We start from the raw sequence: 18,974 nt of genomic DNA on the forward strand, positions 1-18,974 counted from the left end.
TCCTCTTTGAAATACCACCCAATAAACACCTAAGGTTAGATGGCAAGAAGTTTTGAAAAAAATAACTGTAAATTTCACAAGGAAAAATCACAACCATGAATAAAAATAAGACATTGAAAGCTCAACAACTCTTAATTGATTGATTTGATTGATTTAGTTTATTTTACTTCCTGTTTTGTGCCTCTTGGCTAATTTGCGAAGATGGGGATGAGTGATGAAATTGATGAATGGACATTCACAAACAACCAAGCCCGAGTGGGATTCAAACCCGGGACCCTTGGCATCGCAGTGTGATGTGCTAACCACTCGGCCACAGGGTCCGGCTCGACAACTCTTAAAAACTAAACTATGTAGTACAATATCTCTACAAGAGCTAAGGAAGGCCATCACAACTTTTGACTGGGTGATGTGTGTCCAGTCCTTCAAGTCCTATAGCCATTGTCATTATGCTTTCTCAACCAGAGAACATGTCTATTTCTTCCAAACAAGTCGGCAATATTCTTGTTGCTGGTTCAACAAAGAATTCTGGGACTTTCAAGGAACAGGGTATTTATTTTGAATACATCCCAACTATATACATATGTGTTGGATTATTCATCTCTATCATATAAGCTACAACTACGACACTAAGAATTAAACTTATGTAAAATGAAAAATTAATATTTGATTTTGAAATAAGTATTACAGCATTAAACACTTTAAATGTTTGGATATCTTACATTGCTTTCCTTTCTCTTGAGTTAATCACAATTACGAAAGTGAATGATAAAACTCATGATGTTTTAACCATAGTTCTAACCTGGGACCTCAGGTTTTGACCACTTTGTCACAGAGGCTGGTGATTAAACACTTTCCAATTCATACTTTTCTATGACATTGTAGACATCTGTTTACTCAAAATCTACATTATTTACATTATAGAGTACATCCAGAATGATTTATTTTCACTGGAAGAAAAGTTACTGAAATTATTATAGTTTCATTAACAAACTCAACAAACATTTCCATGAAAGGTTCATGTATACTAGAAACAGAAAAATTTACATGTGATTTTTTATTTGCTTTAGTGAAACTGTTCAAATATTTTACAGGGCCGTTTACTACAGAGCATTCCCCAACATTCGCTACGAGACTCGGCGGCAAGCGGCCCGGCATCTGCGCTTGTCTTTCCCGGTGAACGGGGTCCGCGACAGTCACTAGAGTCGGCTATTAAAATTACAGTTTTCATATTGTGTACTAATCTTGACTACATAAGGTGTTGAAAATGATGTCCCTCTGCTGCAACACATTCCTGGCATCTCCGAAGGAAATTGGCATTTACACGCGCAAGTTCGTCTACTGTAATTCTCCCAAAATACTCTCTTTTAACTCATGGATGGTGTGCCGATTGTCTTTGTATACTTACTTTTTTAGATTTCCCCATTTTTCTTTCCACTTTTATTCAGAACTGAGCCTGTTACTCTAAACTTCTTTACAAGGTTTAATATAGTGGTCCTATGTGGAACGGGAACACCAGGAAATTTTGTTGCAAAACGTTGTCGCACTTCTCCACAATTCCTCTTTCCGAAGTAGCACTCGACAAGATAAATCCTTTGTTGTAATGTAAACTTTTGTGGTGTCATATTAAGCCACAATCTTCAACACACAGACACCACACAACACAACTTCCCAGGGAAGATTATACTGGCGTCAGTCTGCAATGTCAACAGAAAGGGAAAGAGAGCGAAGGTAGGGAGAGCGGAAAAAACAGACTGTAGCATGCGACGCCGGGCTGCTTGCCACCGAGTCTCGTAGCAAATGTCAGGAAATGCTCTGTATAAAAAGCCTTTCTATAAAAAACATATATCTATATGTACGGTGCCAAAAACAATGCAAGCAATTTTAAGGGTGTTTTTTTAAATCGATTTAAATAAAAAAAATAATAAAAAATGATTTTTTAAATAAGAATCATGAATTTTATCCACCCTGATAAAAACATAGTTAAAAGGTTTACAAGGAAAAAGACACAATTTCGATTTTAGTAAATAATACTTTTTTATTAACCTTCTGAAATAAATATACATATTGGATTGACATGTATTGAAGTACAAGTAGTATGAAACAAAATCTTATTTAATCTGCAGGTTACATTTCACTTTATATATATTTCTTTTCTTTCAGGGATGCAAAATAACTTAGCACTTTCAACAGTTGAATTAATCAATGCATATGTGTTATACTGTCATCAATTTTTATCTGTACCTGTTGTTGAAGTCTTATCTGCTAAACTTCAAGGTTATCAGGTACACATGTTATACACTGCATGCATTCCCTATAATCTACTGTATCTTTTCAAAAGATAAGTGCCAAGAATGCCAAATGCAGGCAAGATGGCCATGCTACTGTCTGACTTCTCCCATGAAGTCATCAGAGTATTTCCTTAGATATTGCACATACAGTGGAACCAACTGGCACAATATCTAACTTCACATGGATGGATTAATAATAAACAACAATAAAACAAAATTTATGGTTTTCAATACAATCCGAACCATGGATCACAAACACTATGCATAGACATTGAAACTGTATCTTCAGTGAAGTTTTTGGGCATAACAGTAGATCAAAAATTAAAGTGTGAAAAACAAATTAACAACATCTGCAGTGCTATCATCTAACCTGCTAAAACAAATGGCTGAATATAAATTATCAGAAATTACAAATACATATATTATGGACAAATTTACCTATATATTGAATATGGCATAATGGCACGGGGTGGAGCGACGTCAAAAGAGAGTACTTAGAATTATGTACAAACAAGACTGTAGGGCATCTTGCAAATAATTATTCATGGAGAAACAAGTAATGACAATATACTCCCTATACATCTATAAGGCAATAACATTTATTATAAATGCTACAAGTATTACTAAAAATAACCAAATACACAACCACAACATAAAAACAAAAGATAATTACTACCAGAAACAGCTTAGACTTAATATCTCAAAACAATCGCCAAAGCAGGGAAAATATTCTACAACCAGCTGCCTCATGAGGTAGAACTGATAACTCCCAAAAATAAACAAATGCAAACATTAAAAAACTATTTGAAAGAGAGAGCTCTTTACAGTCTTGCAGAATTCATAGAACAAGACAATATAAATTAGAACCTGCTCAATCCTTGCACACTTCACAAGTAAATCTCACGATAGCGGAACTAGACAGCCTCCCTGCTTGAAATTCCAGCAAAACAAACATTTTTTTCTTTTCTAATTGTTATTCTTATTTTAATGATGCAATGTCAATGTACTGAATAATATGTTTTCTATTTTTATTCTTTCTTTAATGATGCAATGCCATTTTTCTATTATATTTATTGCAATGTAATGATGTATTTTTCTGCTTTTACTTTGGTGTAATGATGTAATATCGATGTAGTACACAATGTTTCTTCTGTTTGTTTTGTTATAATGATGTAATAACTAAACACCATTTTGCATCTTGACATTTTCCATGCCCTTTTAATCAAGGGTCTACGGAAGAAAATAAAAATTCAAATTCAAATTCTACATTTTCCTGCATTTTAAGTTTTTTTCGGCTTGGTCCCTGAAAAATGTAAAATCAAGGTTCCGCTGTACTTCCTATCTCCCTGACACTGTGTGGGAAAGGGGAAGGGGGTCCACATACAATTCATGCATTAACACACATAAATACTCAAAAATGCTTAATATTTCATTATTTAAAAGTGCTGTAGGCAAGTGCTACAAGTGTCCATGATGTAGCTGTTTTAAGTCCTAAGTGCTGGTAGGGACTGGTCAATAATAATTGCTGACATTGAATCAATCGACACCCAACATCAACATCTTATGAAGAATGTACACGTCTTGCATGTTAAGATGCCATAATGAAACAGGCTAAAAAATGGATGTTTCTATCATTGTCATTATCTGAAGATTTATGTCAACTCAATAACACAGATCACTTGAATCTCATATTTCTATTGTACTTTAAAGAGCAGCTGTATTTGTTGTAGTTAGGTATGAAACTATATGACTGTGCAGGATGATCCTCTATAAAGGAATATCTAATTCAAAATATTTAGTTATTACTAACATTCCAACATCTTCTTCTTGGATCCTTCACTTCTCAAAATGAAGCACACAACACATTATTAATACTTTTCCATCTCCTTGCTCTTCAGAGATGTACAGTACACACAAACTACATACATTGTCAAATTTCAATACACACATACAGTTTCCTGCTTGTTCAAGGATTAGTTCCATGAACAAATACCATATGGTGTCTCATGTACGATGGTCGACAAAGAACTGCTTTGCATATTCTGCATTTAGTCTCTCCTTTATGGACCGCCATGTGCTGTTTTAACGACCCAGCTCGTTTGAAAGTCTTTCCACAGACATCACAAATATTGGGAGCATCCTTCTGTTGTTTTGGATACAGAACAGTATCTTTCTCCCAGTTAGGGTCGAGTGGATCACCTTCATTAGTATGGTCTGGCCATTCATTTTCTTCCTTAATTATGAAATCTGGAGGAAGAAAAAGGAAACGTGACAAGATGTGGAATGCGACTCTAGAACAAATTAGTTTTGTTATGTAACTTCACAGACATTTTAATGCTCTGAGTAATTTCTACATGTAAATTTATGTGATCTTAATAGGATAGTGGTTTTTGTGATAAGCTTTCTTCACCCATGAACATTTCCACACTGCAGATGTGTACTTTCTCAATCATCCAAGACATCTGCTTTAATCCACTGCATGCAGAAAGTCATTGTATTATATTTTAGTAAATTTATGTCACTTTTCTCTTCCCCCAAGTCAATTGTGATAAGTGAGCAAATAAACACTAATAAATATGCAAATTGGTGCAGGATTCTAAAATAGGACTCCTGCCTTTATAACACATAGTTGGAAAAAACGTCAGATCAAATTTTACATAAACGTGCACTAAGAAACAACTTTCCATTACTCTGTTGTAATAAACAGTCATACATTATCAATAAACAGCTTCTATGAGCTATGTACAGGCTACAGAAACTTTACCAATAAGTCAATAAACCAGTACACTTTTACTATCCCAGCTACGTAAGTGATTCCAGTATTGCACTTTAGTTAAGACAGAAACAGAAGCTATTAAAAAATTGTTAGATATTTGAAGTAAAACACAAAATTAAGTCACAAATTAAAATATATGTGGACATGAAAGAGCCTATCCAAATAAAAGATGATGCAATGAAATGAAGAAGCTCCAACAAATACAAAGGTTTAAACCAGAATTTTATCAACCGATGAATCAGCAATGGTAAATATATTTCGTAGTTCAAGGGAACTGGAAAATGAAAATAAATAAAAACATTGGCAGAAAACTTGCTGGTTTTTGTCTATGTATGAGAATGAAAATGCAGTGAGTAGTTTTTTTTTTCTACAAACTAAAACTACAACAGAAGTGCAAAATAAAATTTTACCTTTCACAAAGTTCGGTGGCTCAGTCGGTAACGCGTCTGACTACCATGCTCAAGGTCCCGGGTTCGATCCCCCACCGGTTCAAATCCGGGAACTTTTCTAACGTTGGAAGCAGCTCCGGCACCCACCCAGCGTCGAATGACATGGGTACCTGGGGGAAACCCCTGGGGGGTAAAGGCGGTCAGGGGTGTGATGCTGATCACATCACCCCCACTCATGACCGGATCAAGAAAGTGTGGGGCATTACCCCCACACCCCCTATATGCCTTCATGGCATAGTGCTAAGCACAGGGGAGCACTTTACCTTTTACCTTCAAAGTTCGGTCTGTGAAAGAAATGAAAACAAAAAGAATCCTGACAATAATATAAAAACACAACAAAAGTTATAGTCAAGTAAAAAGAGAATCATGCCTTCCTTAGGTCAGATACTTAGTGCAAACGTGAGTGATGATGATGACCTTGCAGTTCCTCTACAATAAATAGGCCTACCTTCAAACTTCTTTCAGGTACGAGTTTCTCTTATATGCTGCAGTGATATGATATAATCCTGTGTAGAACACTTCACTATATATTTCATTGTACTCAAATATCACGTGCATGCATTATACATAAAAAGTTGAATATTGGACAGAACGAATTCTCTGTGTTTCCCTTCCGCTAGCAGTTGGTTTGGCAACAGTGCGACAGCACTGGCTGCATATTGACTGAACTCATGTTCCTTCTAAGAGCGTACGCTGTATAGTCCACAGTTACACGGGAACAAAAAGAACAGAGGAGATAACATGTCGAATCAGATCAGTGGTGTCATCAAAGGTTAGTCTTAATTTTTCCTCCTCATTTTCTCACACAACAAAAGATTGTGTATCCTGACAAGAAAACATTTACAACAGTGGTATTGGCCCTTGGGGACAAATGACCGGGAACAGTTTTAATTCTCAAAGAGGCATTCCTACTATCCACTCACGTGTCAGTGTGTGGCTAACGTACTCAGGTGCTCTTACATGATTACTTCTCATTTGCTTTCTCTAAAATTATTTTCACTGATGTTGATCTGTTCTTTGGGGTTTCCTTCCTTAAAAACTCATGCGCTGGCTAGAACTCAAACCAAGAACCTACAGTAATAAGACTGAGACCCCAGCATTAAAAGTGCTACACCATCAAGGCAGTTGGAACTGACAGTCACATGTGGATCAAAGATGAGGAAAATGCAGCAGAATAATGTAAGTACAGTTTTGCAGAGCATTTTTTTTAAAACACCATACTTAACTCATTTTAAAACACATGCCGCATAAATAGATATTCTATGTTGTACATGAAGATCATTCTAGGAAATGTTTAGTACAATGTCATGAATATTCACAAAGCATAATTATTATTTGTTTGTCTCTTTGTTCTTTATTGGATGCCCTTTTTTTTTTTGCTATTCAAGGGACACATGTGAGATGAGAAAGCCACAGATACTCATATGTTTAGGTGACAATCTATTAGAAACACCAAATTGGACAGCAGACTCCCAGCCTCCTATGGGAGGGTTGAGCCTCAGCAACCGGGCGGGTCGCAGGTGGCGGATAGCGAACGGTCATCAGATATGGTGGTTAGATGCGAATAAGGCAATGCCAAATAAGCAGTCCCGGGCCGAGGCGGCCGTGCTAACAGGGTCTGCGGGGGTTGGTTTGTGGCAGGACCATCCTCATTAAAACCCAGAAAAGCCCGTTGACAGCACTGTGACATGGCGAGGAAGTGCCACCATTAAATAAGCACTGCCCCTGCTGCCTTGCAGGGAGGGGAGGAATCCCCAAAGGCTAAGGGAAGGATACCATGACAAAAAACAAGGGTGGTGCAACTGCCCCAGGGGAGTAAACCCTAAATAAATCCACCCTGCGTTGGGCCAATCCACCCCCCCCCCCCATGCAAGGACATTAACGGATTCAGAGAGAAAACAGGAGCCTCGGAATGGACAGATCAACACAAATGGAAACGAGAACGAAATTAGAAGAATGAGTTGAGACCGGACAGAGTGGATGAGATGGACAGAACAAGGTACCCGATGCTTAACGGCATAAGGGAAAAGAAGAGAAGAAGAAGATAAGGACAGCAGACAATAACAATAACATACAACACCGTGCCATGAAGGCACATTTAGGGGATGTGGGGTAGGGCCCTCACACATCTTCGAGGTGATGTGATCAGCACCATGCTCTGGCTACCTCCCCCCTTTCTTCCTGCCAGGGTTGCCCCAGGTACTCATTGATTTGAGGCTGGGCGAGCCCCAGAGCAGCCTTATGAGGGGACAAGGCTGGAAAAATTCCAACATTAGATAACCCACCCTGAGGATCGACAATGGTTTAAATACCACTGGAAACCAAGCAACCGACTTTCTTGATTGAAGCTGCTTTATGGATAAATCTTCGATTACAAAATAGATTGAGACCAGCAAACACACATTTTATTGCTACTTAAATAATTAGAAAAGAAGAAGAGGCAGAATCCTACTCTAGTAGTACAAGACATATGCCTTTTTATGAATTTCATGTCTCTGAAGCAAAAATAAAAATCTTAAACCCTGTACCAGCTAACTGTAGACCAGGTGAACGACAACACGTCTCTGCACAAGTAGTGACACGAGACAGCTCCACCAATGAACAGCAGTGAGAGAAATGGGATTGCATAATGGACGACTGAAGTTACAGGCTTTCCCTGCTTCACTTTGTCTGCATTGCAAACTTTTGAAAACGATAATACCGTACGCACATGACAAACGGACCGTATTTTTGTCTCCAGGTCCGTACCCTTGGTTTAAGAATTTCCTAGGGAAATATTAGGGATACAACAGCAAGTGCAAATTTTGATAAGCCGTACATTTAGCATATGGACTAAGGTCTGGACCGTACGTCCGTACATGCCATGAAATTTCTGTACATGTACGGTAATGACCATACGGTTGGCAATGCTGCACTTTCACCACTCTCCTCCTCTGCCGCTATGCGCAGCTCTGCTCCACAGTTAGCTGGGATAGGGTATAACTTAAGATATGTAAGATAATATCAATTGGGTAAGAAGGCTGGAAATAAAATCAATGAAAAGGTAACTTACCTTTGCTTCCAATACTTCCCTTCCTCCTTTCTCTTCAGTTTCAGTTACAACACAAAACAAAAACCCATTTAATCATAACTCTGTAGTGACAATGAAAATAATCTAAATATGCTGCAATGTCAAAATGAGATGTTCTACTGAGAACAAGAACAGTAAAAAGAAAAAAAAATCCTCTGAATGTTAGTAACAATGGTTCTACATTAGCATGCAATGTTAATTGGACATTATCAATTGGCTAGTGCTTGTAAATATACGTACTCTACACAATTAGAATAAGTAAAGTTAAAAACACTTGATAATGGAGAATGTTCAATTAACAGTGATTACTAAAAACAAAACAAAAAGTTTCGATTAATGCTACTTGAAAATTTATGACAACACTTAAACTCAATGCAATGCAGGGTATTCTCAAAATATCTTGTTAATGTTTATACTGTTGCCGTAACGTGATATAAAATTATTTTTAGAACCAATAGTTTTCTTATGACAATAAAGTTAATAATTAAAACATACTTTGTATTTAAACATATCTTTATTGAAAAAAAATACCAAGTACAATTCTAACAGGCTTGCCTCAAACCTAACTCATTATGGATAACAATGGATTGATTTTAATAATTCACATCAAGGAATATGTCTTCCCCATAATTATTTCTATTAATTATTACATTAATAAGAAATATCACTTGAAATGTCAACTTTGCATCTTAATGTACGTTTTCCAATAATAGCTAAGAGATGTTTTAGAGAGGAAAACATATTTACAGTAAAAATTACTGCAATTATGGGCACATGGTTCTGTTGGCATGATGGCACTCTTTGGTCTCAATTCATCATGACATTTTCACATAATTGTAGTTCAATTTCTCCAATCACACATCAAATTTCTTCTTTGAGTCCATCAGTGGTTGTTAGTTTGTTGGCATTACCTTTCACGTAGCCACAAACAAAATAATCAAGCAGTGTCAAATCATGCAATCTTTCGCTTTCTCTTTAGGGTTCTTATACAGACCGAAATAATCAAGTATTTGGTGAAATGTGATTCTCACAGAACATGAACTCATATTATGTTTTTAACCATATGCAGACACTGTTCAACTGTTTTTCGCTCCATACTTATCACAGCCTATAACTGACAGCCAATGAATGGTATTCTGAAACAGTGTTGCCACATAGTAATCATAACCTGAAAACATCTGGTAGCTCCTACTGGACAACCATGTGTAAAAGTGCACAGGATAAGGAAAAACCTTTCTTATTTACAGTACATGCAAAATGTTTATGATATATTTACCTAAAATCACTCATATGCTTCCTTACTATGTCAATTTTCCAACTTCGAGAAAAAGAGATACAAGTGAAAATATTTTCATATGTTACGTGAATCTATTCAAACAAGAGGAAGTCTCAAAGTGGCTACATAGCATAGGCCCAGCCCTTGGACACATTAATCAGGATGATTAAAGGAGAAAAAATGTGTAGCAGTAGATTTCCAAACTGCACAGATATCTGATCTCACAAGTTATGTGTGTGTGATGGGAGTGTGCATGATGTATGATGAATATGCAACCAGTGTCCCAGGAGTTTGGTGCTAATCTTGGGAATTCTACCAGCAGGAGCACACAGACAAAATGCAGAATAAATGTACGTAGGTTGTTCAATAAGTTTTGCCTCCTGGGGTTTGAGTGAGGGAAGTTTATGATTTTACATTCAAATGAGTTTGGAATATCCTCTTTTAAAGGGTAACATCACTTTCGATGTAGTTTCCACCAGCGTGTACATAGTTTCTGCATGCCATCAGAGAAAATAAGGTTGCCTAACATTTGTCAGCTGACGAGAGACCCACCTTGAACACTCTTTTATGAACCCAAGTTCGTCATTGATGATACGATTCACTATTTCAAGCCAGAATGTCTACGATCTCCCTCTGCTTAATGCGGCAATTACCATGAATTAGTTCATCAACATGTGCCACCATCTCTCGAGGGATGTCCACTGCGGTGCTTGACTTTAAAGTGGCTGTAGCTGGGCTGTCCATGTGTGCAGTTCGCACTCATCTCCTGGCCATGCTAACATCCAACACATCCTACCCCATATACGGCACGCATCCGACGGTGGATTTTGATACATGGAACATCTTCCACAGTCGGAAATTCAATCACAACATGCTGCTTGAACCACATGTCCACATAGTACGACATCTTTCAAGCTACTGCTCCGACGTCAGTGGCAGTGGCTCAAACAGAAAACATCCTCTGAGAGCAGACATTCCAAATGTTTATTTAAATATAAAAATCATAAACTTTCCTCACTCAATAAAAAAGTTATAGGCCTGGAGGTAAAACTTATTGAACAACCCTAGTACAATGTGATGATAAATTACATGTTCACATGGTGTAATGGTGCAGGATGTCATCTGACAGTTGCACTACTGCCATGGCAGCAAAGATTAGAACTCACCCCCATTCATACAGCAGTCGACATTGATCAATTGAATTCTTTTATTTTACTTCGCTTTTCTGCCACTTTTGGCTAATTGTGATGAGGATGAAAGGTGGCAAGATGAAATTGGTGAAAGGACAATCACAAATACACGTGAACAGCACACACTAGTCTCACAGAGGATTCTACTGGTTGTGAGTCCAGATAGCAGAAAATCATTGGTCTGCAAAATGCAGTACACAGTGTCAAAAGTACAACATAAAAGTCTACAAATGAAGCCCAGAACAAAACAAGAAGAATATTTGCAACCAAGTATGGCAAAGAAAGAAAGTCAATATAAACAATGGCAAGAAAATACAAGATTACACAGAATCAAATTATCTTGTACACAGAACCAGTACAGTTTACTGTAGGGCATAAAATAATAATAATAATAATAATAATAATAATAATAATAATAATAATACACCCATTTAGTGCAAATCATGCAACAACAGTTTTTTAGATAGAATACCTGTGCTTTTGTGTGGTTTCAAAATATATCACTACAGCTTCTCTTTTTTTATTACCCCGAAGAATATATTTATCAGTTCAAATGCAAAGATGAAACTATACCCATACATGCACACATATGTCAACGTTCAAAGTCTTTAATTTTTCGTGATTCAAAATCTTTAAGGTTTGCTCTTAGTAGTAGCTGCAGCAAGATGAAAGAATATACAAGTATGACAAGTTTAATATGGGTGTCTGTTACATGCACAGTATATCTAAAGTGTTGTGAAAAATGCCTAATACAATAGTAGACATAAGGAAAGAAGCACTATGTGCAAAAAAAAGTTTGTAACAAATTTTCTAATGATAAGTTAGAAGAAACAAATCAGCATCCAAACAAACTTTCACGCACAAACACTCACACAACCACCTTCATTAAAGAGTTCATAAACTTAAAAATGCATTTTAATGCTTTGGATTTCTAGATGGAACTGTTTGTACAATCTCAATTATCCTCTTGTACCAAGAGTGGACTTAATATATATATCCTGAATATTACCCGAAATGCCTATTTTGTTCCTGTGATCAGATACTCAGAGTTTCGGTACACAAGTAGGTTTCAGGGTAATACAATCATTCTACAGTGCCTATGATTGCCGATTTTCATTATTAGTTCATGTAACAGTGTTTCAAAAGAGGAACAAAATAGCATTTCAACTCTGAAAAGTGTGTTTTTCTGCCTCTTTTGTTTACGTTTCTCCACAGGCATATTCAGGGAGCACAGGAAGGTGCTTCCCCTTATAGAACTTAACAATAAATATTAAATAAACATGAGAACAAAGAGTGATCGCGTCCATGACATCATCTTCAATGTGCATAGTAGGTAGTAACTAAAAAAATGTTCATCCTTCTGCATCTCGAGAGGAAGCCCATCCATTCAAGGTGATGGGTACCCATCAAAGTTCAAGTACCCTAGTAAATGGTCGACCCACATCTCAATACCAAAGATTCCTAGGTTGAGGGCCTCCCCGATGGTGCAGTGGTAGCGTCGTTGCCTTCTAATCAAGGGGTCCCGGGTTCGATACCCAGTAGAGGCACAAGTGGTTCGAATCCCACTTTAAACTGTAGGTCCAGTCCCGATTAGCCTTTCTGTGCATAAAGTGGGCTTAAAACAACAAATCAATCAATCAATCCTAGGTTGAATCCCAACCTGTGTATGCCCTGTCATCATGAACACAGATCAATTATTGTTATACACTATAGAAGTTTTCTATTATTTGAAGTTAGAACAGATAATTTTTTAAAAATTTCTGTTTTGAAAATGAATAAATAATGTATAAATATGTGATACTTTTTCAGTTAAATCAAAAATTATATAATTATTATACAATCCTCAGTATGTAATTAAAAATTACATCTGTTTACATTTTGTATGAGAGAATTTTAATTTGAAGCCTCTCATTATTCACAATACTGAAAGTGAATTATATGCCTTATTTATTTTAGTGCCTACAAATCCAGGCTCAATTAATAATAAACCTAATTGTATTCACACACAACTAACAAAAAGGTAACTGCGTTGATCTGATTTTATAGTTCATTCTAATCCATTAATACCAAAACAAATAAATTTGAAAATCCATATTTTTTCAGTATAAAACAAAAATAAAATAGTATTTACTGGAGATACTGGATTAACAAAAATCTGATTCAACTATAACATTTTTCTTACAAAACTGAAAATTACATATTTGAGCAGACACAAAATCAAAACTAATTTGCATTCATATGAATTTCATAAAATACATTTTAACTTAGAAATATTGATACAGAAAAACTGCACACACATGAAAATCAATAACAAAAAAGTGACAAGATTAACAGCAAATTAAAAAAAAACTACACTGAACTCATAAATATAAATTCATACAGGTCTGTTTTGGGGTTAAGCATGAAAATTTCATGTGAACCCTTGATAATTATGTAATCTTAATGTAAAATATGACAACTAAATTACAACTCATCAGTGTTTAACGTACACCAAAACATTCACACTCCCCCGGGGATCAGTGTTTAACGTACACCAAAACATTCACACTCTCCCGGAGATCAGCTAATATGGATGGTTTAAGTTGGTCAAAGTATTATCCTTTGTATCAATACTATCCAAGACCGAATCGGTGCTTTCATCATTGGAGACAGAAGAGTACTCTTGAAGAAATGTGGTACATTTTCCAGGCCCATGAACAGACAACATATGACGCTTCAAGTGAGAAGTTCGGCTGAGTACCACTTTGCATATTGAGCACTGTGTTTTGCCAGCATGGACATTATTGTGCTTTACTAATGAGCTATAGTTTCGGAAAGTCTTTCCACACAATTTGCAACCATATTCTGGAGCATTTGATAAGGCATCCGTTGGTGCTGACCATGTTCCATTGCTAGTATGTCCCAGCCAATCAGCTCCTGTCCATTCTCCTGCTAGAGGAGAAAAAAAGCAACAAAACGGTCAACTACTTGAATAACGTATGGCATATGAATCAGCAGAAAGTAATATCTAGTTAAATATTAATATCTTCGACCATTTTTGAACTAATACAAAATTTGCATATAATTACTATGATTAGGGCCGAGTGGATACTGCCTTGTTTCATTTTGATAGTCTTATGATTCTTGCTGATAATAATACAGGATGTGGCACAAAAAATGGGATATTTTGTTCTTGTTGAGAGAGTTTCTGTAATGATGCGGGAAACACTTTTTGTCACTTGCATCACCAATGTACGCCATTTACAGACATGGATCGCTGGAGCTGTAGCTGTAAGAGCATTTTTTTAAAAAATGGTAACACTGTTGCTGCTGAGAGGCAAGAAAATTGGCGTTATTTTAAACGTTTTAATGTATGGCCATCGGCCAATGAAATCAGGATGTGGGTGAAAAACTTTATGAGAAGTGCACTGAAGCAGAAAGTGACAGGTTTCAGATGTTGGAACATGCCATGGATAATTTTCATCACACATTCTCCAAGAATGAACGACGAATTGGTGGTCACATGTTTCACATAATTTTCAAAACACGAACTTGACTGTGCGTATGTCGCAAATGGCAATGTGTAAGGATGTAGTTGATGCGTTTGTGTGTGTGTATATATATATATATATATATATATATATATATATATATATATATATATATATATATATATATATATATAAGCGTAGTATTAGTTTTGTTGCATTTTTAAAGCCCATTTTTGTGCAACACCCTTTACTTGATAACTAATGAAAATTTGAATTTTGCATAATTCTCATGATATTTAGTTCCAGCTTCTGGAAACCTGGAAAAGTATCAACATGGATCATGTACAGTAAACCCTCGTTAACACAAACTCGCTTAAGACGAACACTCGCTTAACATGAACAAACTGTTGGTCCCGGCAGGGATGTATTATATTTTATAGAAAGTTTTATCGGTTAATGCGAATTTCGGTTACGAGCTGTTTTTTAGTCCGTTGCGTCATTAGACCTTATTTAACATGAACTTTCAAAGTTCTTCATAATTTTTTTCTGTTGTTCCTCTGCTAGGTATGTAAGAAATCGCTCAACAATCTCTATCATCTTGTCAACAATCAACTTATACAGTATTGTAACAACAGATTCAGATCAACAATGAGTTTTTCTATTCTTTAAAACACAGCCAGTATAAGTAACATCAAGATTAAAACATGGGTGCAATTGCTCGACAACCGCGATCATTGCATCAACAATGAGCTTATATGTATTTAACCAACAAATTCAGTTGTGTGTTCAGATGTGTTTTTCTATTATTTAAAACGTAGCCAGTACGAGTAACATCAAGTTGCAAGCAGTAAGATGGGACTCATGGCCAAGAGAAAGCAGACAGGTATAGATCTGCAAACAAACTGAGAATCCTAGAGGAAGTAGACCGTGCTGCATTGAAAAAAACGACAATTGCTGAGCAGTATAGAATTGCCAAATCTACATTATCTACAATACTTAAATACGTAATACGTATTGTAAATGGTTAATGTGTAGAAAGAACTGTATTGCAACAATAAAATTTGAGTCCCCGGTTAGCACAATTTTTTTTAACACAAACTCTTTAATTTTTCTGTCCCTTGGGATTCGTGTTAACGAGGGTTTACTGTAGTACTAATATAATGGTACAGCCATAACCAGAATAAAGAAAATATAAACAATTTTCAAGTACTGGAAGCCAACTTTTTACTACACCAAAGCACCAAATATTTAGCACACAGAGTATATCTCGAAAAAGAAAGTAAAGCTTGGAGAGTATTGTGCATTGTAAGTAGTGAAGTACAAAACCTTAACCCTTCATATGTTTCTATATGCAACAAGAAAAATGTTAGTATTCTGAGAATGTTAACTACAAAACTTAAAGAAAGTTTTGTGGTAAAAAGTACATATCAAGCAACATGTAGTAAATACAATACCATAGGACATCACATACGTATTATACAAATAATGGCTGAATTAAAATACACAGAAGAAAACTGCACTATTTTACATTTAACATGCAGAACATGAAGACAGATTATATTTAATCTCATATATTAATATACATATAAACACTAATGGTAACACTATTAAGCCTTAGGCACAGTGGTAGTGTCGTCGCCTTGTAATCAAGGGGTCCCGGGTTCGATACCCGGTGGAAGCACAAGTGGTTCGGATCCCACTTTAAATTGTAGGTCCAGTCCCGATTAGCCTTACTGTGCATAAAGTGGACTTAAAACACCAAATCAACCAACCAACCAACTATTAAGCCTTGTTTCCATGTTTAATAAAATACTAAAAAAAATCTAAATGTAAAATTGTTCATCAGACGAAGATGTGAATCTTTGTCTGATAAAGATCCTGCAAGAGGGTGGAAATGTTATGTTCTGCTTGGTCAGCATTTTCAGGGTTTTAAATAACACTAAATATTTTATATACAATGACATTAGCGTATCATAGAATGTTCCATTGGATTGAGAAAAATGGTAATTATGAATTATCATAAATGAAAATCTTCATAAAAATTCTTTTTAAACACATAACTAGTTTAGATTTGTTTGTTACAGTACGGAACTCTTATCAAAGTAGAGCAATGTGGTTAGCTGACTTCTAAAGACATTTCAAAATATATATATATCTATATATATATATATATATATATATATATATATATATATATATATATATATATATATATATATATATATATGGACGATAGGAAACTTTATCTGATATTGACAAAGTACTTATTTCAATTTACTGAAATTGATAAACAATATTCTACTGACCTGTGTAAAGAACTTGAATTTGCTCACTTCCTTACTTAATGTATGTAAACAGGTGACTGAAATGGGATTTGCCTTAAGAAAAACCTTTGTATTTTGATGTTTACCTAACAATAGCAGGGTATCTGAATACTTTTATAAGTAATGAAAAGACTGTGAATGTACTCTATCAATATACCGTTGTTGCCTTATAATCAAGAGGTCCTGGGTTCAATATCTGGTGCAGGCACATAGTGGTTCGAATTCCACTTTAAACTGTAGGTCCAGTCCCGATTAGCCTTACTGTGCATAAAGTGGACTTAAAACAGCAAATCAATCAATCTATCTATAGGAATATTGGTGTTGCATAGTTCTCTGAATATTAGCGACAACGGTTCTTTATTAGCATGCAATGTTAACTGGAATTTATCCTTTGTCTAGTGCTTCTACTTTTATTATTATTATTATTTTAAGATTATGTTTCAAGAGAGAACTTGTTTTGTTTTAACAAGAACTAATTTGTTTTTGTTGGTGGTGGGGATCAAATCTACAACAGACCTGTAATTTGTTCCACAACTGATACAGAAACCATTAATCCATGGCACCATGGATTTGGATTTGGAGCAAGTTACAGGTCTTGCATAGGTCAAAGCAAAACCAATTACATGAAATTGGTGAATGAACCATTTATGATCTTCATGGAACATTTAGAATTTTTCATTTGAATTGGTAGAATTTTGGTTATCAGTAATAGTAATTATTATTTATGTACTTTTTTTTGGTATCAGAAAATATTTCATATCAGTCAACCCCTGCTAAAAACAATACCGAAATAGGGGAATTATGTTCCCAATCAAATATTGATTGATGTTGTTTTTCTGATTAACCAATACACCCAAATTGACTGCTAAGCCTATGTTACTTTGAGCAGACAATGATATTCTAAGCAATTCCTACCAATACCGACTCTTGAAGCTAAAACAATTTTACATTTACATTATTTTTCAAAATATAAAGTACCCAACTGAAACTATACCACATCAATATACGAGAGATTTTGCTTCAAAGTATTCATAGATGCAGATATGGTACAGTCACGGACACTGTCGGGTTGTAATGAATACATTGATTTTCAATGGAATCGTTACAACCCAGCAGTGTCCGTGACTGTACAATTAGAGCCACATATTTATGGTTAAGAAAAGATCGAGATTTCAGTACAAAAAATTGGCATATTTCAGGATCAAAAGCGGTATATAAAATGGCAATTTGGTGTTAAAATGGTGAATAAATACCTAAATTTAATTTAAAGCTGTACTTATTAAACAAAATTATCATTTCACTTCTAGTAGCACATTTATATAGTAATAAGAGTATTAAGTTTGTTACTGTGTAAAGGAGTCTATTTTTGCTTCTCAAATATTTACAGCAGAATTAATCAATTTTCCGTGAATTGCATAACTCACAGGATAATTCAGACCTCAGAAGGTGTCGCATCGGTAAATAAACTCTAAATTTTGTGTTTAAGAGTTTTATTTTGCATTTTGCAGTTCATTTCGCATCAAAACATGGTAGCAAAATGCACACCTTTCAAAAACATTAAAAATTAACACTACAATGTGTTATTTTACATTTAATGCTTTTGCCAAAAAGGAAATATGCATGCCCTTAGGTATAATCAGAATAATAAAATCATCTACGTTTATTGTTACGAAATCAACTTTTCACACAATAATGGTGTAAAATTAATGGGAACTGCACATTTTGCAGAACCCGCAGTATTCTCCTATTCTATGGAAAAATATAGACCAGTATTCAAGGTGGTGTTTTTCAATACTGACACCATGCTGATTTCAACTCAGTCGAAATATAGGTTGGCAATAGAATGAATGGTGGTATTCTTCTCTGATCATTGGTGAGTAATGGCACTGACAAAAGACAACCCACAGAAGATAAGTCTTCCTTATGACAAAAGGGTTAGCCGAAACAGGAGACATCCAGAGAGGTCAATAAATTATGGTGTAGTTGCAGTCGACTTCAGAAACAGTTGCCCAACCTCACCCAGCAATAAAATCAATTCAATTCAATCAACAGCTGTTCTGGAATCTTCACATCTTGAAGAGAATTCAAGGAAACATGTTGAAACATTTGGGGAACCATGCTGAGATTGGTG

At 35.6% G+C, this 18,974-nt stretch overlaps 1 protein-coding gene across 15 annotated transcripts in view; it reads right to left on the bottom strand.

Annotated features, from left to right (window-relative positions):
• The window catches only part of LOC146001468 (zinc finger and BTB domain-containing protein 8A-like), a 212,921-nt gene that overhangs the window by 44,025 nt on the left and 149,922 nt on the right, over window positions 1-18,974 (bottom strand). For 2 of the 15 annotated variants that reach the window (XM_083138795.1, XM_083138796.1), the window contains exon 6: window positions 13,591-13,980. The exons of 11 other annotated variants lie outside the window; for them this stretch is intronic. In XM_083138795.1, coding sequence (XP_082994921.1) covers window positions 13,613-13,980 — 368 coding nt within the window. In that variant the 3' untranslated portion in view covers window positions 13,591-13,612. Of the gene's footprint in view, window positions 1-3,692; window positions 4,536-13,590; window positions 13,981-18,974 lie in introns of those variants that run through there. 2 more of the 15 variants (XM_083138812.1, XM_083138797.1) reach the window with 2 other exon arrangements.

This window comes from Lepisma saccharinum, chromosome 17, assembly GCF_977018435.1.
Source record: "Lepisma saccharinum chromosome 17, izLepSacc3.1, whole genome shotgun sequence".
In the NCBI taxonomy this organism is placed as follows: domain Eukaryota; kingdom Metazoa; phylum Arthropoda; class Insecta; order Zygentoma; family Lepismatidae; genus Lepisma; species Lepisma saccharinum.